This window comes from Megalops cyprinoides, chromosome 15 (genome assembly GCF_013368585.1).
Source record: "Megalops cyprinoides isolate fMegCyp1 chromosome 15, fMegCyp1.pri, whole genome shotgun sequence".
NCBI lineage: Eukaryota > Metazoa > Chordata > Actinopteri > Elopiformes > Megalopidae > Megalops > Megalops cyprinoides.
Window position 1 is genome coordinate 23,716,779 of NC_050597.1, and position 25,458 is coordinate 23,742,236.

The following is a 25,458-nucleotide window of genomic DNA, read 5'->3' on the forward strand; positions in this document are numbered from 1 at the left end:
ACACGTCCAGACGTTTAAATATAGTCACCGCTGACAATCGGCGCCATTGTGTCCTTTTCCTTCTGATCGGGAGAGGGAGAGAGAGAGTCAGCGAGAGAAAAGGCTAAAGTGAGGTGCATTTGTGTGAGCTCCCAAGGCAGTGGACAATGCCCACAGTGTTATCTGCAGTCCCAGGATGAGGGCCACAGGCTTTTTTTTTGGAGGGGGGGGGTGGAAATTTCACCTCTTAGCCGCTGTGGGGTTTGGAAGGGTACAGACATGACGCATCCCTGAAAGCTTGCTGTCTCCTTCTCTCAATGACACCCAATCCTGGCCCCCTTCTCCCCCACACACACACAGATCTAAACCATGGGATACTTTGGTGTACAGGGAAGGCAGCAGAGCACAGGTTACCCCCAGGTCAACAACCGATGTGAACCCCTAGGCCCCTCCTACTGATTATTTAACAATCGGAGAAGTTCACAGCGACTCCCCCTCCCCCCTCCGTAACAATCTGTGTGTCTGCCTTTCCCAGAAAGAGGCACCTCCTTCTTTGAATGGGCTGACATTGCTTCTGCAAATTCAGTCTGAGTTAATTACATTGGCAAGACCCACAGAGACAACCAGGATCCCTCAGACAGGCATTTTTGGTGACACTGATTGTTCAGAAGCTGGGACAGAAGCAACAGGAGGAGTTGTTGTGGGAACAAGTGGCAATGCCTGTGTTTGTGATGGGGGAAGGAAGCGCCCGCTTTATTGGGGCGACCTCATGCTGTCACTCATTAACTTGAATAAGCCAATCAAATGACCTTGCTGGCCATAGCAAAACATAATGATTGGTTTAAATCAGTGACTCATTGATAGTAAATGATCGCTTTGTACGGTTTGGTTATCATTGCCTCACCTAAGAGGAAGACAGTTTGGATTCATTAGAAGGGATGGATTCGAGTGGAGAGGGAGAAGCAAAGGAGGCAGAGAGAGCAGTGGGGGGAGTAGTGAAAGGAGGGGAATCTGACAAATACGGGGTGTAAAAAAAGGTGGTGAAAATACACCAGGGGTGATAATGGGGGAGGGTAGAAATTGGGAGAGACTTGCAGGCAGAGTAGAGAGACAGGATGTGAGCAGGCGGGAGACACGGGAAGAGGTGGTGATGGGGAGACAAGACTGGTATGGAAGGCGGAGACGGGGGCGGAGTTAGGAGACAGGGCCATGAAGGAAACTCAAAGGGGGGCGCGACTCAGGGAGAGGCGTCCCCGGCTGCCGCGCCCGCGCACAGGGACGTCTGTCTGGCTCTCATTAGCAGCGTGGAGCTCCAGGGAGCCCCACAGGCAATGATCCCCTCCCCCTCCACACTCCACACTCCAGAGCATGTAGGCCACACCTCAGGAAAACCCATAATCCCTGTGCCAATAAAAGACAGATGCTGTCCCTCACACAAGAGGAGGTGCTTCCCCTCTCTCAGTGTCCCTTCTCTCTTTCATCTTTTCTTTCTCTCCATCTCTGTCCTCTCTCCTCTCTTTCTCTCTTCTGAACTTATGATGTGATTCAACCTGTAAAAATTTTCTGACAAGGTGTTTTTCTTGAGTCAAGCAGAATGTCTTCTCTCTACAGTCTCTGATTTGTATTCCCCCGCATACACACAGACACACACACACACACAAACGCCTACACACTCACCAAACACACACTTTGTTTTTTGGTGTTCTGGTTTTCTTTTAGCTTCTCCCACAGCGGTCAGCTCTGCGAGACTCGGAGGAATCCCAGTGCCCTCCGTGAAAAGAATGTTTCAGAAAAACGGTCTCATATGGCAAACAGCTGCTAGTAAACTGGAGACCTCTGAACGTCCGGGTCAGCAGTCAACATCCAGCGGTTTTGGACCGTGACCGTAACTCCAGCTCAACACAGGCTGTGGGGTAACTGTCTGCACCTTAGCCGATATGGACTGAAATCTGGAATGCAATCTCTCCTATATTGTGAGGAGTTCAGGTATTACTGGAAATCAGTCATAACTCTCCTCACGTCCACATCTGCAAGCTTGTCTCTGCTTTGTGAATTATTTGCATGGTTCACTTTTTAAATTTATGCAGGTTGCTCTTTATGAAGCTATTCAGTACTGAAAGACCTTGATCAAGGGCGTGCCAGTAGTGCCTCATCCGGCTACACCCTTGTGGTTACAAGCCCCACTACTCCACAGGAGTTGCACAGCAAGGTCCTTATGCTAAAGGATCCTCTCTGTCTCTGCTGAGCACATGACAGCCATGTGATAAATCCACAGATGAGCGTATTGCTTATTTGACCTATGTCTATGCACAGAAAAGATGAGGACACACACACATAAGTCGTGTGTGTGTGTGCATGTCCTGAGGCCCCTAGCCGACAGCCAGATAGAATGAGGCATTCTGGGTACTTTTGCACTGATATGAATGCCTGTTAAAGTGTGTCACAGAGTGTAACGCTCTCCCAGAGATGTGCACCATGTCTGACGGCCCCCGCACCCCCACCCAATTCATCCACGCACCATTTTACCACCTCGCTTTCACAGCTGTGTGGAGCCAGTCACTCAGGGGTCAAAGGTCAGAGGCCACACTGCTCAGCGTTCCTCTGTGCTTGGGCAGCCGTGGAGGCAGGAGAGGGTAGGCTCTGCGACACACACAGACTTCATCAGTGCCAGGGATAAAAAAGCAAGGAAACTTGCTTTTTTGCTTTCTGATGAGACAGGATTTCCTCATTAGAACATCCGTTTCTGTCCTGGTGAAAACAAAATAGAGACTAGTAGGCTTTTGAACCCACTCAACAAAAAAGACTAGCAGGCCTGTTGGCCACACCTCCCCCAGTCCCACCTCCACAATCTGCCCCATAGCTGTTTTAGGCAGTGAACCAAGGCGGGGTCGCATGGGCCCGTAGCCATGCCAGCTCTCGGAGTCCAGCACTTCACACTTGAAATAGTTCCATGATTGTAAAATTGTGTTTGGTTTAAAAACACACGCTCTCTCCGGCGCTCTCGCTGCGGTCCCGTGGGGCTGCAGATTATAAATACACAGCTACATGTGTTTTGCGTGTTTCACATGTTTTCCCGGGCTCGGTGAGTCAGCTTCAGCGTGGCACGCAGAGTGCGAGGGTGTCCGTCCGTCTGTTGCCACGACACTTAAAGGACAGCAGAAATCTTCACTCTGTGAACCGATTGGCTGATCAAAGAAAAAAATATGTCTCAGCCAATCAGCTCTGACGAGTATCCCACCCACGTGTATCCTAAATCCCACCCCATTGGTGCACTCTTCAAGGCTCCAATACTCCATCCAGCATGTATTTTATACTTGATACATCTCACACACATACACACACACACACACAGAAAACAACACCTGCCAGGTAAGAGCAGCTGAGCATGCTGCATGGCTCTTTTATTTTTCAATATAAAAATATTCATCTCATCATTATCATCATCTTTATATACAGCAAATATTGACACAAACAACAGACAAAACATGTTTATGATGTCTTATTCATTTTGTTTGAATTCATTTTTAGTTTTTTCTTACTATTATTTTTTCTTTGCTTTCACTGAAAGCAAATACTTGTGACATTGTCTGTCCCCAAACCTAACGCACATTTTATGTTTCCTTTGGAAACTTCAGTAAGCAGTCAGCTCCTTCATTCCCTGGTCAGTGCCCTGGCCCAGAGAACAGGACTAAGACGGGCAAACACCCAAAGGGTCACACCCCTATCGGGCGAGTAGGGCCACTCTGGTACAACACCACAATCTCTCTTTTCGGTGGGGCTGTTTTCCTCCTCTTCTTTCTTAAATCCCCCCCCCCCTTTCATTTGACGTTAGCATTTCCAAAACGTAACCTAAGAGCAGTTCGATACTAAACATTGATAGTGGCCAAACACCATAATGGCACAACAGTCGGAATAAAAAATAAAACCTTCCCTAAAACTTAATTCTCCACTCTTCACCATCATTATCCGTGATTACCTAACGTAATTCAAGTTTAGATGCAATCTGTTCCATACACACAGATATGTTTAAGACTAAGCCTGGTATTTTGATGGCCCTTAATGAAGGGCTTGCATCTTTAAATTAACATTTAAATAATCTTAGCTTGGGTCATAAACGTCTTTGTAGTAAAGCAGAGGAAGCCTGGGCCCCATTTGACTTTAGAGAAAGTGCTTTGGCACAGAGAGAGAGAAAGTGAGAGAGGGAGAGAAAGAAAGAAACAGCTCGAATTTCACCCCAGTCTCTTCACAGACTTGATGGGAAAGCCGACTCCGCAACTCTAGAGCAAACACCTGCGCCCAGGTGATCTGACATCGCGAGCCGGAGAGGGGTGGAGAGAGAGGGGCGCCGGGGGTGTGGCCGGGAGACCACCCAGCTCACGAGCCGCAGCGCGAGCAGCCCTGCTCTGGGACAAGCAGGGAAGAGGAAAACATCGAAAAAGAGGAGGTCCCCCCCCCACCCCCAAATCTGGCCGTGACCTTTATCTGCACCCCAGGTCAGGCCTAGCGCTGCTCCAGTCCTTCACTTACAACCCCTCAGCAAACACATGCAGACAGTCACTAAACTAAACACGGGGAGCACAGACAACAAACCAGCACAAACAACACCGACAACGTCAACGGTCACATTTTCAGAATGGCATTATTGCACATTAAAGAGCTTCGTTTTGGTACAGTTTCAAGCCTGGGGGGGGAGAGAGAGGAATACCGCTAGTGCAAGAAATCCTCAGTCCGTTTTCCTCCCCCCCCGTCCTTCTTCGCCACCGGGTTCGTCCCCTGGCTGCTCGCCCCCTCCGGGCCTCGGAGGTTTGGGGTCCTGATGGGGTGCTGGCGGATCCTGGGGTGCCTTTGGGCCGCCTGATTCCCCAGGGTCCTCCTCAGCTGCTCACCCTCACAAACGTCACCTTCCCGAGGGCAGGAGACAGGCTGGCGGACCCAGTCTTGAAAAACACAAGCTGGTGACCTGCGGAGACATTTAGGAAAAGGGGGGGGAGTGTGAAACACAACTTCAACTCACTGCATTGAAGTGTTGATACCTGTCACAAAAGTCTCCTATAGACACCCTAAACACCACCCCACAAGTCTGCAATCTGACCCTCAAATTCAGTCGAAACCAGGCAAAGCCATCTAAAGGGAACCGTCACGTTGCAATGCGGCACCAGATTAACCAGAGAAGGTTTGTTTGTCTGATTGAATAGCACTTTCCCTTAAGTTCACTTGGAGGTTTTGATTAAAGTCAGGGTCCAAAGTGCTCCATTCATAAGTAAAGAAGATTGACTCTCAGTAACCTCCAACACCATGGCGGTGTTTCGGTAGAGTAATTAGCTTTGTCAGTCTTTGTGAGCTCTGGACAATCTTCCAAAGTAAAGGATTTGCAGTTAAATCAATTATTCAAGAGCGGAGAGACAAGGGGGCAGCCATCGGGAATGAGAGAGGAGCAGAGAGGGGGAGAGCGGGAGAGAGAGAGTGAGAGAGAGGCAAAGTGGGGAGGGGAAGAGAGGGGGGAGGGGTGAAGACAGAGGACAAGAATGTGAAAGTGCTCTAGGTCTAGACAGGCTTGTTTCAATAAAGATTAGCGATTGCTGTGCTGAGGTCTTCCTTTCAGCCCGCGCTTTAATGAAGTGTCCATGCACAGAGCAGAAGGGGAGGGGAGCTGTAGGGGGGGGGGGGGGCATGGTGGGGTTTGGGGGTGGTGTTGAAAGACAAGTGCAGAGAGGCAGCTATTACTGCAGCCGTCCTTCTGCACAGAAGCTGTTTGATCAGGGTCATGTCTGTCAGTACCACAGCCACCAGCACACACACACACACACACACACACACACACACACACACACACAGATACACTCACAAAAACAACACAGACATACAGACTACACACATTAAATTTCTCTGGATGAGAGCGTGTGGTAACTGTATAAACGTAAAAGCACACTAACATCTCCAAGCGCGCTCACACTTCCAAACACATTCAGACATGGCACAGGGGCAGCTCACCTGTCCAAGTAGTCTGATTGGTCATCACAAAGGCCTGGCATTGGGCGTGGCTTTCACACACACCAATCGCCTCGTGGATGTTGAAGACGGACAGCATGCAGCCTTCGTGCTGATAGGACGGCCAGCAGCGGTAGTTTTCACCAGTGATGGACGCATCAACCACACGCTTGTACTCTGATAGGAGAGAAGTAGACCACAGGTAAGCGCTGGAACGACAGGAGAGAGGAGAAACTGCCCTGTAGGCATAGGAGAGTATCAGTGTGACATGGTTGCTCAGAAACACAAAATTCCGCCACATAAAATTCCATTATTCCACATGCCACAAGTGTGCAATGCAGTGAATGTGTGTTTGATCTGGTATGACAGCCAAGTTACTGTGGAGGGTCAGAGTTCAGTGGATGGCAGATTCCATGGGTCTCATCATGGGTTCAGAGGAAAGGAAATTTCAGGTTTTACAAGGATCAGGAGATGGGAGATATCCGTTAGGGGAATCCCTGCTGTTAAGCACAAGGGGCTTGCAGTCACTGTGTTTTATTACCCCATGATGAAGTGGCAGAGACAGGCTACAGAGCCAGTGGAGGCTGAGAAACAGCAGGACGGAGCTGGCCCACTCATCGTCGGCCCTGTGTATTGTTTACGTGTGCGCGTTTGTGTGTGTTTCACTGTGTGTGTGTGTGTGTGTGTGTGTGTGTGTGTGTGTGTGTGAGGGTGTGTATGTGTGTCAGTGAGTGTGTTTGAGAAAGTGTGTGTGTGTGTGTGTGTGTGAGTGTGTTTGAGTGATTGTGTGTGCTCACGTGCGAGCACGTGTGTGTGTGTGTGTGTGAGTGTATGTGTATGAATGAGTGTGTATGTACGTGTGTATGTATGTGTATGAGTGAGTGTGTGTGTGTGCATGTGTGTGTGTATGTATGTGCATGAGTGTGTGTATGTATGTGTATGAGTGTGTGTGTGTGTGTGAGTGTGTGAGTGTATGTGAGTGTGTGTGTATGAGTGTGTGTGAGTGTGTGTGTGCGGCAGGGTGGAGGGGAGGCAGACAGCACGTGCACTTCAAGTTTCAGCATTGTCCGAGCGCTGGGTGGGGGAGGGCTGGGGGACGGGATTCCATTGTGGTTTTGACAGGGGGGAGTGTCGATCTGCTAATTCGAGTCTGAATAGTACATGCGTCGCGTGATTCCTCTAGTCGCGGCCCCTGGTGTCCCCGCACCCCTCCCCCAGTTTCGGCACTCACCTAATTCCCCCGCCCCAACACCCCCCGACTCCGTTCCACAACTCAGTTTAACACACATTGTAAATGGCACACATCACGACCCCGCTACAATACATTCTACTGTCTCCAGGCAACCGTGGCCAAAGGCAGGCAGGCAGACTGAGCCAGCGCGCGAGAGATAAAGAGAAGGAGATGTGAAGGGCCGGACTGAGGACTCCCATTCTGGAGGCTGAAACCAGCCGCGGCCCTCCCTGCTTTCTTCTGTAGCTTATCCCAGTGAACTCTCACTGCCGCTCAGACAGGACAGCCTTGCATTTTCCTTTAGAAGGAGCAATAACTTCACACAAATATGCACAAGGTACAAAGACATGGGGGTATGAAAACAGAAATACAAAAGGCCAGTCTTATGTACCGTGTAGAATAACAATGACGGGAGACTGTGTATAGCTGGTTGTTATAAAGGCTCGGCCTACTGTCTGGTTTGCATTGTGACAGACAGCTGTGGGGGGGGGTTGCGTTTTGGGGTTCTGTGATTGGTCGCTCTGCAGGGCATGTGGTCCTGTTTGTGACAATGGACATGTGGACGTGGTTTGTTCCCTCTGTACTCGCTCGTGTAATACTAAAACTATGGGAATCCAGGGATTCCAGCGGCCGCAGCACAACGCGATCCACCTCTTCTTATGCCAATCCACAGGAGTTTTTCTGGTTTTGATTCCTCCCAAATTATCCTGATTGTAATGACCAGTTGCACAATGCTGGTTTGTAAACTGTTTCAGAGTTAAGACATTGTGATTTGTCCAGTGCCACAGAGCTGTGTCTGTGCGTGTGTATGTGTTTGTGTGTTTGTAATGTGTGCGTCCTCCCTTGAATTATTGAGTGCGAGTGTGTCTACATGTGTGTTTGTGTATGCACTAATACAGTATGTGTGTTAGAGTGTGTATGGGTGTCTGTCAGTGTGTGTGTGCGTGTGTTTGTAATGGGTCTTCCTTCCCTTGCATGATTGAGTGTGTGTGTCTATGTGTATTTGTGTACACACTAATACAGTATGTGTGTTAGATTGTGTATGAGTGTGTGTCAGTGCATGTGTGTGTTTGTGTGTGTGCCCATGCCTGAAAGTGCACCTGTGTCTGTAATTCCATAACACCTTCAAACACATAATCTTAAAACACCGCAGACACCTCACATCCCTGTGACAACAGGGCTACAGAAAAAAGGATCTCTTCAGAACCCCTCTCGCAGAGAACCTCCCCGCCCCCAGATCATGAGGCACGGAGTCGCCCCCCCCCTCGAGCCCCCAGGTCAGCCTTTATTTAGCGACACGCCTTGCTGAACCTTGAGAGCCGGCTGATTTAGTGGGACGGTTTACACGCCCGTTTAAAGGGAAGAGGGATGGTGTTTAAATTGGAGGAGTGGGACATTTTGGTCTCTCCAGGATTTACTGTCAGCGGTAAAGAGCCCCCGCTCCCATCGCGCCGCAGACAGTGGGGGCCGCGCCAGTAAATAACTGCAACTATTAGATGGTTTATGGTGGTAATTAATGCTTTATGGAGCTTTCGCTTTCTGTAAATGCCGTCTTAAAGCTGAGGAATGGCGTGGCTGGGGGCCCCCGGCTGGAAAACGCGCGTGCAGTGGAGGGCGAGCAATGTGCTGCTCTAATCGCTCGGGGAGCACATGACCGGAGAGGACACATTCCAGAAGGGGAGCCCCCCCCGGGAGGCGCACGGATCGCTGGGGGAAATCTCCCCCTGCGCCGCGAGCCCTGCAGCTCAGCTCCTCTCCCACCCTGGGGGAAGCCAAGTCACTGTTCTCCTCCTTCGCTCGGACAGAGCGCCCCGCTGGACTTCTACCAGTATGAGAAACAGCCCGACTGCTCCTCTCCTTCGCTAATAGGAAACACCCCGGTGCTGCTCTCCTGCAATGTGACAAACTACCCTATCGCTCCTCTCTCTTCTTCAGTGAGAGAAACCACCCCGTTGCCATTTTCCTTCACTGAAGCTATTTTGTTGCTCCTTTCTGACATTTTGTGCAATAACCGCACTGCTCCCTTCTTTCACTGAGGGAACCTGACCAACTACTACTCTCAAGCTCTGTGAAAATGCCTCTGTGCTCCTCTTCTGGCTAAAGGAATGCTGCAAACCGCTGTACATCCCTGTACGACCCTCCCCGACACGTTCTATCCCATGTGCTCTCCTAATGGACATTAGGAACAAACACGGACGCAGTCTCCGTGCGAAGTTTGTCTCGCCGCAGCGACACGTCTGGGAAAGGGTTAACCAGGCCCAGATGGCTTCGAGGCAGAACGTCCTCGTCAGTCAACAATTGTCTGCATCTGCTTTAGACGATCACCAAAGCGAGGAGAGGAGACAGGGAGAGAGTGAGAAAGAGAGAGAAAGAGGGAGAAAGAGGGAGAGAGTGGCGAAGGGAGAGAGAAGGGCTGAGAAAGAGAGAGGCTGACAGGGTGACGTGCAGAGACAGAGAGAGAGAGTGTGAGGCAGGAGACGAGGGACGGAGCGGTGGAGTGGGTCAGAGAGAGAGAGGCGGCGCATGAAAAAGAGACGGTGAAGTGTCCTCTCTGCGGCTTACTCAACGGCATCCAAAATGTGATTCATCCTGCTGTCTGTTCAGCCTCCTCCCTCTCTGTTACGTAAAATGTTAATCTTTTTAATCTCATTTCATTCGTCCTGTGCACATCAGAGCACAACTCCCCCTCTTCCCACCATCACCACCCTAGACCAGCCTATCCATCAGACGTTTAGATACCAGCTATGTTGAGCACAGCTCGGCACCCATATAAGGGTCTTTCTGCAACCTGCCTGTCAAGAGGGGTCAGAACTCAGGGTAACAGCTCGGAATGTTACATCAGGAGTCGGAGGGTTACGTGTGTGTGTGTGTGTGTGTGTGTGTGTGTGTGTGTGTGTGTGTGTGTGAGGGGGCGTTGGGGAGTCCTGTTATGTGGGAGAGTATATGGGAGTTTGTGGGGTTATGTAACAGTATTTAGTGCTGCTGTCCAGTCACCAGAGGAATTCGGGATGTGAGTCTGAGCATAATCGTTTTAAAATGTTAGCTGGCATATGGATTTATGAGAACGCTGGGATGAGACAATCATCCAGTATTACAGAAAAAAATATCCAGAAATAAAAGGACTGGACCTGAATCAAAGTGTCCATTATGAGTAGTAACAGAAGTAATAGCATAAACAGTAGCTGCAGTAATATGACTATAACCAGAAACAGTTTTCCTATTATGCCATCTAACAATCATGGACATACACATAACATACAATGCATAAGAAATTAGTTATAATAGAAAAATAAAATTTAATTAAAATATAAAATATAGTTTTATTATAACATCAGGACAAAATATAACAGTCATAAAACTTAATTAAAATTAAAAACCCCTTTTTCGTAAGTGATTGCGAAATCATGCCAGTTATGCGAATTGTGAATTGTGACAGAAGGTGAATCATGCACGTGTGAGTGCCTGTCAGTATGTGTCTGTGGGTGCATGTGTGTGATGCTAAGGTGTTCTTACCTGCTCTGTGGGGCTGCGTATTATTCTGCAGGTAGAGGCCATTCCTGTAGAGATGCAGCACCTTCTCCAGTTGGACAAGAGTTTCATCTATGCCCCAGATCAGCTCTCCTACGACCAGCAAGTCACAGTTAATACAATAACACACACTCCAACAGTACAGAGACACAACATCACACTGCTAACACGGTAATACAGACACTTAAACATGCCAGACAAAAGACAGACCCTGCTAACACAATAACAGTTGCAGCAACATGTTGCTATGCAATAAGACAGACAAAACACAGAGTTTATACAAATACAAAACAAATACAGATGAAATAGGCAGGGGAACACACCGCTGTGTGACGACCGTCAGATATAAGCATACGTTAATGCTGTCCCAAGGAACATGACACAGCAGACTTGACCACTTGTTGTACGAAGACAGAGGGCACTATGTCCCCTCACAGTGTGGGGGGCCAGGAAGGCAGATGTATTTTTTCGGCAAAGGTGTGAGGGTAGGCGGGGCACTGGGACGGCAATTGAGTTTGCCCTTATTGGGGACAGGGTGACGGGGAACTGGGGGACGGGGGGACGGCGGGACGGGGGGGCACAATGAGCACGCTGTCTGTGAGCAACCTCGTGAGGAGCAGATACGATCGCTGCCTTCGCCCGCCCGCCCGCCCGGCCCTGCCCGCGCCTTCACGGCCTGTTGTGCCCCAGAAAAACAGATTTCAAATGCTGTCTGACATACCATCACCCTGATGAGCAGGGAGATAGTGGGAGACGCAAAAGGGAGAGAGAGAGAGAGAGAAGAAGAAGGGAGGGGGAGGGGGAGAGACAGAGATAGATAGGGACAGGGCGGGAAAGGGAGGGAGAGGAGCAGCCTGAGAGAGGAGAAAAACAGGGAGCAACAGAGGAATGGCGAGGACAGGGAACATGAGAGAGGGAGAGAGAAAGAGTGGGAGTGTTTATGGTGTCTGTTTTCCCCCTCTTTTGAAGGAGGGAGGAAAAGATCTTATATTGTCTTAAATATTCACAAAAATACTTTGGCAATACAGGACAACTCTTGCAATGCTAATAAAGCTAGTTTGAATCCATTGAGTCATTCTGAATGAGCAACAGGGAGAGGGAGGAAGAGACAATGTAGGCGGCCTGCAGTATACAGATGACCCAACTCATCCAGGTGAGACTGATAGCACTGAGTCTGTTCACCGTGACCGCACAGATCTCGCAGTGAATCATGGTGGCTCACCAGCCATGAATTGGGTGGGAAATGTTTTGTACTCAGCGGACGTCACAAACTCACCTGTGGAGTTGACAATCTTGTCCAATAACGGTCTCAGGGCAGGCGGGGCACTGTGAGGCAGCAGATAGGTGAAGAAGAACCTGCAAATCAGAACAGGTGTGGTCACCACTCAGTAAAAGTGGGTGTGCATGCATATAACTGTGCTTGTGTGGGTGCACATGAGCGGTGCATGTGTATATGTGTGCGCGCATGCCAATGTGCATGTTTGTGTGCACATATACGAATGTGCGTGTGTATCTGCACGTGTATGAATGTGTGTATGGGATTTATACCACTGTGTGCTTACCGGTAGGCATTGTAGAGGTTCCTCTTCTCGTTCATGCCTGAGCATCGCCCCCTGCTGCATTGGAGGGTGAAGTTCCGCGCGGGGAACTCCATGACGCAGTCCGCGGAGGAGGAGCAGGGCGTCTCCTCGGCGCTGGCGTCGTCCAGGTCCGTCACTTTCAGCTCGCCTTGCACCAGCACAAACTGCCGCGGCCGGAAGTCCAGCAAGGTGACGGAGCCCAGCGGGGAGTGGGCCAGGTAGTGCAGCAGCCGCACCAGACTCAGGCAGATCTGCAAAAGAGCAGAGCATTCTGGGTAAATCATGGGCACCTGGGTGCTCTGGCTCTACGCTCTCTCCTGGTAGCACTCAGCATATTGTGGAACAGGGTTCACTGGCTCAGCTGACAGGACAGGTTGCCTGTAGGGTTTACATGGAGGAATGGCATGCAGTTTTGGTTCTGGAGATGCCTGGTCAGGAGGATTTTACTGATGCCTTTCAACTTCAGACACCGAGCATCAATTCAGGTTCTCCGATCAGTATCTCCAATGAAGTAATTAAGATCTGAACTGAAGGAAGAATGGACACCCACTGATCACCAGTAGACAGCACTGCCACAGAGGTTTGACTGGCCTGTACAGGACCTGTGAAGTGCATTCTACTAAAATCTCTCATCAGTAACTGAGTGAAGAGTCAGAGGACAAGGGAAAGGGTGATGGAAGTGGTGGCTGGTGTTGACTGAAAGCACTCAGAGCTTAGAGGAGTGCACAGAGAGCATGGTTAGTGCTGATCTCAAACCATAGACAAAATACACTGTACTACACATACATACATACTCATATCACAGACCCTGAACAAGAAGTGAATCACCCAGCTTCCTCCTCGCCAACATCCTCTTATGAAATAACTCCATCTCTTCCATATCCCAAAGTACTCCACAACCTCTGTCACAACCTAACCTCATTTAGACCTTCTCCCTCACAATGACCCACACTCTTTCCTGACACCCAAACCCCAAAGCCCCCCTGAGCCAGTCTAACCCCCCCCGCCACCCCCTTCCTAACCTCTCCACCTCCCCTCCAACTCAGTGCCCCCCTCCTTCCCTCCTAGTTCGGCAGGAACAGGTTGCTTTTGTCCATGTGATTGTGTGTATAGTGAACAAGTTGACTGGGAGCGACCCCCCCGCCGCCCCCCTGCCACCGCACTTAGCAGACCACTCCTGTGTGTGTGAGGCCCGGGGATTAGCCCTCTCCCTTTGTGTCTGAGGGGCGAGAGGGGGCTAGAAGGGGGCCGAGGACCCGACGCTCTGACAATAACTACTATCCGCGGCCCCCGAGAACAGAGAGAGGTGGAGGAGGGAGGAACCGAACACGACTCGCGCTTTTCAACCAGACAAAAGCCGCCTTTAATGTACTCGGAATTAAGAGCGACTCGGAAAGGTCAGAAGATTGAGCGGTGGGGGGCGAGTTGGGGGAGAGCGTGGTTGGGGGTTACAGGGTGCAGGCTGAATCCCTACCCCTGCCAGATTAGGTGCTATTGGATTGTCTGAAAGCGCCATTATTCGAGAACTCAGCGTTCTTTTAATGGCGTCTCTTTTTTTTTTCCACCACGCACCGCAGATGAATTAAATGTTGCAGCCACCAGCTGTGTAATATGAATAATTCTGGGGAGAAGTCAAAATAAGCTGCCTTAAAGTATTAGCTATAATGAAATTAGTCTGTAACCCTCCCCGACACACACGCACGCACACACACACACACACACACACACACACACTGGTTGGCCAGACTAGGCGAGAGTGACGTTTGATCGCGGCGGCCTGGTTCTGGCGTGCGGGGCGAGGCGAGTATGAAAGCGTTCGTCAACGCTCACAGGAAATGGCTACAGACCTAAATGGGCTGTTTGAAATTCACTGGATTTACTGTGTCCCGTCCCCAGAGTCCATTAAGGCCTCATACGAATTGCAAATGTTGGAACAGCGTTCGTGGAGCGTTTGCGCTCCAAATTGTAAAGGGGGGGGCAGATGCTTGACCAGACCTGTTGAAGTTACGCTAATGATGGCCTCACCGGCGCAAAGAGGCAGATTGTATGTGAAAAAACTCCTCCCAAAAATCAGTACTCTGCACGCTGACGTTCTCACAACGTTCCAGCGATGTTGCTGGAGGGAGGCACAGCATTGCTGTGGGGAGGTAATGCGTTACCTGCAAAACTCACTAGCCTGGAACAAAACTCCCCCAGATACGGGATGCTTTCCAGCTATTTTTGCCAAAAAGCTTCTTTTTTTTCCAGGGTCACTAAATCAGTGAGTGAGCTAAATGGACATTTACAGAGCCATTTACAGAAATCAAGTGATTTTTATGAGCAAATGAGAGTAATTTAAAAAAAGGTTTCTGTTCTGTATTAAGAACAGCAACAATCGTTTGGAAATCTCACAAGAGAGACAGATAACCAATGTTAACGTAATTAAAAAATTGCCATTTACATTACACTTAGCCCTATCTTGTTATCCACCGTAAGCGCACCGCAGAAAGTATTCATGTGGTTTCAGACATTCCAGCTCTCATCGTGGGCCCTTGAAATCACTGTGGTATGCGATAAAATGCTGGTGCGGCTGCCTAAGAGGCTAACCTGAATATCCAGGTCCCTCAGCCTGGAACATCCACCCACTCAGCTCCCCCCCACGCAGTGGCCCTGTACGCCCACGTCTGTTGGCCCAGCACACCCAAATACCCCCCCATCCACCCCCCCACCACCACCACTCCAGCCCAGGCAGAAGGGGAAGGGATGGCCGGTGATTTATGCACTCCAGCGAGTTCATCCTCCGCAGGCAGGACACTCCCCGGTCAGAGGAAGCAATAGGAAATAATTATGGAGGCCACGCTGCGATAGCGATCGTCGGCCGGGGCTCTCAGCTGTCTGTCAGCAGGGCAGGAAGCTCCATGGGGTCGCGGGCTCAGCGCGCCCCCGCCAGACAGGAAGTTCTGGTGGAATCCGACCCCCCCCCCCCCCCCGCCATCATAACACACCCCATCTCCCCTCGCCCTGCTATTCACCTCCTGCCTCACTCAACGACGCCACGCCCACTGCCCCACTCGCAGCCTGCTCCCCACCCTAACGAGGGGCTCCCTATAATTCAGCGGTCTCTTCTGAATGGGGAGTTTGGGGGAGGTGGGGGGGGGGGGTTTCACAGGGTCACTAAATCAGGGAGTGAAATTAAATAATATTTACAGAGCCACTGTTGGCTCACTGTAGCTGCCAGCACAGTTTGGAAACAGTCACATTTACGATCAACACAGGCCAGGGAATGCGTCAGTGTAAAACGCAACAACGACAGATGAAAACAATATTAAAAGTGCATTTCAAAGAGAAGGACGGAGCAGGCCTGCTCAATGCACAAGCGTGATTCTAACCCTCATCGTAATTCCACACTTGGCGTCTCCGAGCTGATTACTCTGGCCTCGAATTGACAGCCCCCGCCTTCATCGCCGGGGAAACGGACGAGGCGAACCGTACTCACCCGGAACCGCTCCTCCCAGGACGTCTGCAGCAGCTGAATCATCTCCAGCGGGCTGCCGAGCTCTGTGATGGCGGTGACCGTGTCCCGGATGTCGTTGCTGTCCTGGTAGCAGTAGCCGAACAGCTGCAGGTCAACAGGGGGACAGCTTGTTAGGGCAGCTTATTCAATTTGTTAACGTGATTCAAAAACGCTGATCTCTACCGGCAACTCAAACTCCCCCTTCTCAGACTTTGCTACTCGCTGCTTTGAAATGGTCGCGAGGGAATGTATACCTTCAAATTACATTTTTTATACATATATTTTGTCACGATTTTTTGAAGCCCTCTGCGATGACGATTCCCTCGAGGTGTTTTTTTTTTCAGCGTGTCGCCTCTCTGAACCCCCCCAGACCCCCGCGCCAGGCCTGGCCCTCTGCTTTCAGAAACATTTTCTTAAGCTAATTTTCTTCCAAAGCGGCGAGTCGGGATGAAAACGGCATGAAATTAAAGCGGAAAGAAAAACAAAGAGCAATCTGTAACATAGGGCTTGGCAAACCATAAATCCAGAACCCAGAGGAACCGAAATAAAACACAGACACCGTACACTACCTCTCAGAGGTCAGAACCAGAGAGGAGAGCGTTTCTTCATTCTCCCTCTGAAAGAAAGCATTTCAGGCCATGCACACACATGTATTTTTATAGTAGCAGTAGTTCTGCACGGAATACTGCAATGTCTTGGCCATGTGCCGCACTCTCTAATATCCAGCAATCGACTTATTTAAATTTAAGAAGTGAGTGAGAGTAATTAGAATAACTACATTTTTCATAATTAGATATAATAAATCAGTTTTTAAAAGCACAGTTTATCACCATTGTCATTACTATTAGTTGGTGTAGTATTATTGTGTAAGCTACTAAATGTTCTGGCATACATAAACACATATAAAGTCGATATCAAAAACCGGAATGAGTAGTCTAACAATAAAAAGAAGGAACCGTTTTTTAAAAACTGAAGGTACCTGTGTTTTTTGTATGAACAGGTCACTTGGCTTGAGCTGAGACCCAAGGTCTTTTTCTGACTGCGGGGGCTTGGAGAGCAGCTGAAGGATTTTCGCTGCAGCACATAGAGGATTTTAGGAAGAGCGCGTGAACGCTGCCCGTGGCAGCCACCCGGGACAGTTTTTGTCGAACGGGGCTGCCAGGAGCGTGGGCGGAGGAAAAGAGCCCTGCGTACGAGAGCAGGGGCTGGCATGGTGCTGAGGGACGCTCCGCGGCATACACAGCCACCAACAGAGCACCTCAGAAGGCAACTGAGGCGCAACGCGTCACAGGCTTGACTGAGCAATGAGTGAGTTGTGTCTCTGGTATGTGCGTATGTATGTGTACATTGCCTGTAGATTTTTCACTCCAAACAAGCCTGCAAGAGTCTCTGTACATTGTGCAGTATGTGTATTCTTGTATGAACATGACTGTGTCAACACTTGCCGTTCCTTCACTTACTAAACTCACAGAGCTTAATCGGCAAGATAAAACCGGCACAGGTTCCAGGACAATATTTCTCTGCTTTGAATCTGATGCCATTTTGTCTGACTTTTGTCATATTTACTTTTGCATTAGCCAAATGTGGTTATTTCTTGATCATATTAAATTGATTTGGCAGGTTCCAAACATAAAAGGTGAGGAATTAGCACAAAAATGCACTATAAATAAAGGTGTATTCATACGTCTGTTTAGAGAGAGGTAGCAAAAAAAAAAGCATTTCAGCCAGGAGTGAATAACACCAGGAGGTGAGGTAAGTGTGAAAACGAACTTTTCATGAAGCAAATCAACCCTAAAGGACGATCCACTGGCAGCTTTCCCTTTTCTTGGGGAGAGGGAAAGAAGGAAAGACTGAGTCAGCAGGGTAGCCCCAGCCACAGGGAGGAGAGACAGGAGCTGGAACGGGCCGGAGTGAGGCCAGAGCTAAGAGAGACCGGAGAACTGAGAGAACGCAGAAATACCGGAGCAGAGAGAGACTGGAGCACAGAGAGATCAGAGTACAGAGACACCATGGTAACGAGAAACTAGAGCTGAGAGAGACTAGAGTATAGAGATACCAGAACTAAGAGAGACCAGAGTACTGAGAGACTGAAGCCAAGAGAAGAAAGAGTACAAAGATACAAGAGTTGAGAGAGACCAGAGAAGGGGGTAGAGACTATAGAGAGCAGACTGCTGATAGAGGCTAGAGCAGAAACTTTGGTTTCACAGACAAGGCAGTCACCTCAATGATATCTTCCCCAACATCTGCAGTGTGTGTCTAAAACACTAACAAACCAGCACTGTACAAGGCCATTTCTGCGTCCATCATTATTAATGTGTAAATAAACCCCGGGGCCAACCAGCGCTGGCTGTTACCCCGCCGCACTTTTTTAATGAGGGCGTCCTGGCCTAAAATCAAAATTGCCAGAGAAACGGACGTGCTTGTTCAAAAAAAAAAAAAAAAAACCCTCTGCTGCTGGACTGAGTACACTGGCCCTGAGGCAGGGGAGGTGGGGGTGAGGCGTGTGGGTGTTGGAGTGTTAGGGTCATGGTGGGACTGACCGCAAGGCTAAATAAAAGCTTATCTGTAAGATAAACATATGGGTTTCATTAGTTTTGCCATGGTTGACAGTGGCGTAGAATAATCACTACGCAGTTCCCAAGTTAGCGTTCTGCGTGCTCTCACCTAAGTTTCTGTAGTCGCACACGTGAGGTCACTGCGCGAGCCACGCAGCTGCTGACGACTGCAGAGTCCTCCATCATCAAGCAAGTAAAGTTTCTCGGGCTTGTTGTTTATTTAGAGCAGTGTCTTTCTCTATGCCAAATACCTTTCAATGTCTTTTTCAAAAATTTTCTCCGTCGACCTTGCTAGCGGAACACTTAAAAGATCAGATAGATACATCTAAACATTTTACAGTTAAAAACTGAAAAAACAAACCCTTTAAATCTGAACTGACTGTAAAGAAAATTCCGTAATTACACACTTCATTTATGGCATTATCCCGCATTGTTTTTATGACTGGAATGCCTGCAGCGTGCGAGACTATGAGCAGGCTGTGAAAGCGCAGGCTCCGGGGCCGCTGGTGAGAGACAGCGGCTACTGTGAATAATGTCTCATCACCTGACAGTGTTTTCTCTGTTTCAGTGCGTTTCTGTTTCATTCTTCAGTGAGAGTTTGTAGCTGAGGTGGGAATGTTGGAAACAGAAGCAAGATTTCTTCCGCAAGAGACGGAAAGAAAGAGAGAGAGAAAGGGGAAGAGAGAGAGACGGGGGAGAGGGAGAAGGGGGCAGATCTCACATTAACCTGATCCTGCCACCGTCGCTCTAACTAAAATAAATACGACTGCATTGGACGGGGGTGGGGGGCACAGGTCACAGAACACACTGCGCTGTGTGGAGACATTAATATCTGTCCTCAGGGGTGATGCTCTAATTGTCTTCATATTCCCTCATTTAATCCACAACAGAATATAATGACACAGGAATGTACAACTGTAAGTTGTTAATATGTTTTACCAAAACATACATACATATGATTAATTATTTAATGTAAGTTGACAGACAGTTGTTGGAGTCAGTCAAAGGAAAAGAGGCAAAGGCAAGAACTGAGGCAAAGATGACGTAAAGAAATAATGTAAATTAAGGTGTAAATATGTCATTTCTCTGCGTGTGAGTGTGTGTGGAGGGGGTGCAGTTGTGTGATCCCTCAGTATGCAGGAGAAGGCCTGGGGAATCACCCAGACCCTGGGGGAGAGGGGGCACACAGCTCCGGGTCCCGCAGAAACAGAGTCAGGTTTAATCAGGAACCGGGTCGCAGGGTGGAGAGGGAAGAATCCCACATTTCTCTGAATTTCTTTTTTTTCTACTTCCTTCCCGTGGAAGTCGGGGGTTAAAGCGTTAACCCTGCCTTAATTGCAACTATGGATGGACTCCAACTAACCCCCCCCCCACCCCCCAAAAAAAAACCCTCCCTTCCAAGATCCCCAGAATGACCTCAAAATCCCTGCAGCTATGGCACCTAGTTTCTCATTAACACAAGCTGGTCACTGATTTCCAGATTTGCTGGTGGGAATCTGCTGTGGGGCCCAGGAAAAATAGGAAACTGCCCAAGGGATGACGTTCGTTAACGCAAACACAGTTCAAATATATGGTCATAATCCAACAGCCATTTCTGCCGCACCACGTGTGTACCCCCTGGTGCACTGCGATTGCTCATGGCCGTCTCTACCCCCCCCCCCCCCCATCCCGACACCACCAGGAAGGCCCTGGCCCCCCTCTACCCCCGAACACTCTGGGTACGGTCAGGAAAGCTCCCTCTATCTCACTCTCTGATCTACTCAAATTCATCTTGTTCGCACTCAGGCTACCAGAGAGGAGGGCAGGGAGTGCATATCAATGCGTGAGTGGTGTCAAGACACGTGTTCGCGCCCCCCGACTCGCCCGGAGCCCCGGGACCCCCAGACCACCAGTATCAATCATGGCTATTTATACAACAGGTGTGCCCCTCGCTCTGACTGCAGAGACAGGACTCCGCCGGCCTGTAACACTACCCTCCGCAGCAGCCCTTCCAAGGCTGGTGGTTCCCAGTCACCCGTAAAATAAAGCTAAATCAGAGCTCAGCATCATCATCTGCCTTCCCGACAGCGCGCTTATCGCGCCGCGATCACCCCGCTTCTCACTAACGTTTCATCTTTGATGAATCAATCTAGGAAACTTTTTTTGGTGAAAAAAAAAAAACATTTTTTTTCTTGTTAAACAGTTGGCTAATGAATTCAACGTATATGTATATTATGATTGAATTCAGTAGCTTGTCAAAATTGTAAAAGTTTTATGAGACGATTCGCCAGACTATTCAGAAGCTCCATGTGTACGACAGAACAAGATACAGGTTTTGGTACAGGATGTGGTACAGAACTCTGAGATCATTCAGAAGGCCTGCTGTATGGCCCCCTCAGACTAGGCACCCATTCCAGCTACCTGTACAGTACAACACTGTCCATGGGGCTGAGGAGCAGGTGGTAATATTTATTTTATTCTACTGTAATTTTCGTCTCATTACCACCATTTTTTGGCATTTTTGGGGCTTTGAAAATTGCCCAGGGACCTCATGTATCAGTGTGTTTCTGATTTTCTGATTTCTCAGAGGGTAAGAATTTATTCCTTCACAGAAAGGTATTTTTCCCCTCACAGAAAAATGTTCCCCGTGATTTCATTTATCACAGCATTTCATGGTAATGAAAACTACAAATGAAAAGGAGCCCAGACAAACACAGGCATCACCCCTGTTCGTGCGTGTGTGTATTGGTGTGTCCGCACGCACAATATTTCTATGTTTAATTATTTTGTTGTACGTGACCGCATTCGTAATAGACTAAAGGTTAGAGGAGCGTTTCTATTTGGAGGTAACGTGGTTGACACGACTGACCCCCGGTCAGTCTGCTCCCACACAACTGTGCAGTGATGAGTATTTTTGTCAAGCTTTGTTTTCTTTGTGAAAGCAGCTAAGAACAACAAACCCCCAGCCAACGTGCAGCAGAACTGTAAAGAGAACCGTTTGCAGAACAAACAGAAACCACGGGAACAAGACTGGACAACACTGACGATATACATGGGTTACATATGTCGCTGACAGATATATTCCCCAAACATGGTCCCCTTCAATCCAAAACGCAAAGCTTTCGGTTCTCGATTACCACGGTAGCCAATATCAACGAGAAAGAAACTATTTTTCACTGGTACGAAAACGTTTATGGCGAAATATAGGCAGCCTTCCATTAATATTTATATCTAATCTTTCTACATTCTAGTTACCTAGTTATGAATACAATAAATAATAATAACTTTTTAACAAAAAAAAAACAGACATACAGCCAGTAATTAATGGAAACCTGTTACCTAGAGCCACATAACGCATAGAAATTAGTCTGTAAACACCTTTAATAATATTTTTATCTTAAGTGCATAAAAAAATATGTATATTTCCATTGAGTCGCATTTTAAATCTAAATTTAGAGGCGTATTCGCATTTTGAAAAGTGGTCGCGCCTTTTTTACTTTGAAGGCGAAGAGGGTGGACATATTATTTGAGACGTAATTACAAGTCTTAGCCTTATTAAAAAATTACAGTACCAATTATAATTCCATGAACACCTTTTCAGTAAGCCTACATTTCACAAAGTTGTGATTATATTAAGGTTATACATACAGTCCATATAGTTTGGCAATTCTTAATTAGAGGCCACTAAATAAAAATTAAAACTTTTATATAGATTTGAAATTTAAAGTGCGATGTAAATAGTTTTTAAAACGCATAAATTCCAATTATTATAAGCAGTCTATATTTAGGACTCAACCGTCATTCAAACCCTACGCTCTCCTGACTAAAATTACAACTGTAAAAATTGTCACGATGCTCCCTAAAAAATAATAATAAGTTAGCCACCTATCACTCGAGGCGGTTATTACAAGGATTGCAATTTCAATTAACTTTGATTTATAAAATGATTTAATAATGTGTTATTTAAAGAAGCGTTTGATGTATTCCATATTAATTACCTGAATTTCAAATCATAAATATGAAAAATGAATGACAAAATAATAGGACATATAATTTCCTTGGGATCTCATTTTTAAGATAGACCTTATAAAATTTCATTAATTGCTTTTAGTAGACATGTTAAACAATGAGTCTTTGTACAATGAATCTTTGTAAAGCCAAGGAAATTTAATAGTTTTTTAGATTTCTCTTTTAAAAGTGGGCTACTTTAAAGTCAGTCTGTTGATTGTGCATCTCTCTCATTAAAATACGTGAACAAAAGAATCGTGCGTGTTATCAAATGGCAGTTATTGTTATTTCAAATCAGTATTGTTCTCTTTCTTTTGTTTCTGAAGGCTTGTAGTCCAACTATTTTAACACTTGGAACAGACATTTTACAAGGGTTCACTGAGCAGATAGTTAACACGGACTGGTCGCTCGCTTGTCCATTCCTTAATTGCATACGGGGTGGTTTAGTTTCATACGTCCGCGTTTTCAAAATGATGTCGCCTGGTTTGCTTTTGTTTGAACATCTTAATTGGGTTCCTGTTATGTTGGGCTCAAACTGTGCAGATATCGCACGAATTCACCCCGGCCTCGAACTGCCACTTCGGTTTAACGGTCACTTTGAGTCTGTGTTTTTCTCGAGTGACCCCTGTTCAAAATATGACCAGGTCCCCAAATTAAAACAGACATTTTGTTTAGAAAAGAGAACACGGCCTGTCTGTCCGTCTTACTGATTAGACTTTTTGGAGAAAACCAATAGTTCGTGAAGTTGTGTCTTTAATGTTTTGGGTTGATATTGTTTGTTTTAATCACACAATGAAATCCGTGTGAATTCAAAGCATATAATATTTTGCAGATACATATTTTACTTTATTTTATTTCTTCACAAACCCCGTCATGATATGGAATCGAATGCTATTTTTGAGCTTTTGGCGATTTCTTCTATCTTTACAGTTGCGCGCTTTATTAAGATTGATTGACAAAAAAACTTAGAAAGAAAAGAAAACTTGTTAGACTTTGAGAAACGCGTTCCCCAGTTGTTTACAAGAGTTGATTACGAGTTCCCCAAGGATCGGGCCGCTACAGAACTTCCCCCAAGCAAATAAACACGAGACAGAGCAGGGCTTTGCCCGGGGGCTGCATAGCAGCTCCTGCTAGCCATCCTGGAAGCCTCTGCTGATCTGCCTAAAATCTGAATTGCAACGGCGAGAAAACAAAGGACAGGGAGCGTATCATACAATAAACCGAGGTATTCAAACTGTGTAAAGAAAAGAATATTATTTTTGCACTTAAACAATATCATATGTAGATAGCTGTCCGTGTTATTCTACATCTTTCACGGTTGATTTTCCCACTGTTTTTCACAGACTCTTGAATACACACCTCGGTCCTAAGTGTTAAACCTTTGTGTTCATTTTGACACTCAGTGGGTAAATTTTCACACCGAGCGAACACCTATTCTATCATTAGACCAACTCTGATTTATGATAGGGAATTTTGTTTTGACATTTTCAAGTGAATAACAAAACTGGAAATCACCTCTGTCTAGCAATGCGCTACATTTGGTACACTTGTCAACGTGGTAGCTGCATTTAGTTCATCATTAAAACGCCTAAAGGCTGCTAATGGATTAATGAGTGAACTATTGAAATTAAAGGTATTGTTAATTTAATATCTTGGGGTGCGGGGGTTGCTTTGTTAAATATACAACAGCGAAGCAGTGAGAAATCTTCTATGGCTGATGCCCAGATAGAAATTTACCTAAACCTGCATATTTAAGCAGGCTATAACATTCTAAGGAGATATTTTTGTGTTACAGAGGTATTGTGTAAAGCTGGAATTAATGCCGCAGACATGCTAGCTAAACCCAGTTTACCTTCAAAATGTTGGGGTGCTGCAGTCGTTCCATCAGTGTCATTTCTTTGACAATCTTGAAAGACGCGAGCCTATAGCAGTCTCCAGTTGAGCCGTATTTCTTCACACAATTTTCCATGTCGTGTCCCCCGAAATCCACGGATTTCAGAGCCACCGACAAGCTGTTGTTCAAAGCCGCCTTGTACACTGCCTTGGTGTAGCCGGAGCCGAGATACTGCACATCGGTCACATTGTCTATGCTGCTGCAGCCCAGCATCGGTGTACCGTTAACGATCCTTGTATTCACGGCAAAATCCCTCCGAGATTTCGTGTACAGGGATGCTGCAGGCGAGAGCCGGTGGTGAGAATCCGTATACTGGTTGCTGGTTTTCTCCGTTCCTTTATTTAGCTCCCAGTTGTTGCGCTGCGCAAGGTCCATAAGCCTTCTCCTCTCCAACGGCCGAACTGGGTTCCCAGTCCCGGACCAGGGCGACTGCTGCTGGCGGTACCGGAGCACCTCGTCGTATCTTTCTCGGATCTGCAGCTGTAGGTCGAGGCGCTGGCGACTGCTGGTTGTCGGCTCGCCGTTCACATCGACTGCCGCTGCAGCGTCCGAGTCCCTGACATGAAGCTTCGTGCCGTCCACGACGCGCTGCTGCTGTTCGTGGTAGAATCGATGCACTCTGTCTGCGTGGTTCTGGTGGTGCTCGAACCCGGGAATAAAAAGCAAATTCATCAGCGTGCCCAAAAAGAAAGAGAGGCAGAATCCGGCCGCGACTGCGATCTTTCTCCGCTTCATCGTAATCGGTATCATTAACAGCAGAAATAGCTTTGTCTTCTCTTCAAGCCGCCACCAACCACCTCTGCAGCTGTATAGGAACTCTATAGCTACGAGGAGCTGTGCCGTGCAATCCAAAACGCTTTTTGACAGCAATACGGTATCCCGACGCACTGAATGATGCGGAATGCGCTGTGTTCACGTCTTCATCTTGTAGCTATGATTGAAGCCACCACGCAGGTTTAGGATCCACCCATATAAGGCTGATCATGGTGACACTTGCCTCCGCGGATTGCGAACCCCACTACTACTTGAGATTGTGCACATCAAGCGGGGCTCCACTCGCACAGAGAGCACGAAACAAGGGTGACGTCAGTTGATTGACATTTAAAGACGCCCCTCGTGGCTGCGAATGCTGTAGTTCCTCACCTTAGTCTTTCCCTCTACTGGTTAATTCAGAGGTGCTCTCAAAAGAACCACATTTCCCGTCGTCCAAAGTATGACACCAG

General features: G+C 47.7%; 1 protein-coding gene across 1 annotated transcript; it reads right to left on the reverse strand.

Moving 5' to 3' along the window:
* Positions 1-3,655: 3,655 nt before the first annotated feature.
* On the reverse strand, positions 3,656-25,249 carry pkdcca (protein kinase domain containing, cytoplasmic a). The gene is made up of 7 exons (XM_036546818.1): positions 24,194-25,249; positions 15,782-15,904; positions 12,289-12,557; positions 12,003-12,082; positions 10,712-10,819; positions 5,971-6,144; positions 3,656-4,939 (listed from the first exon to the last, which is right to left on the reverse strand). Exons 1-7 carry the CDS (start codon positions 24,983-24,985, stop codon positions 4,854-4,856), a joined length of 1,632 nt encoding a protein of 543 aa, XP_036402711.1. The 5' UTR covers positions 24,986-25,249; the 3' UTR covers positions 3,656-4,853.
* Positions 25,250-25,458: the final 209 nt, after the last annotated feature.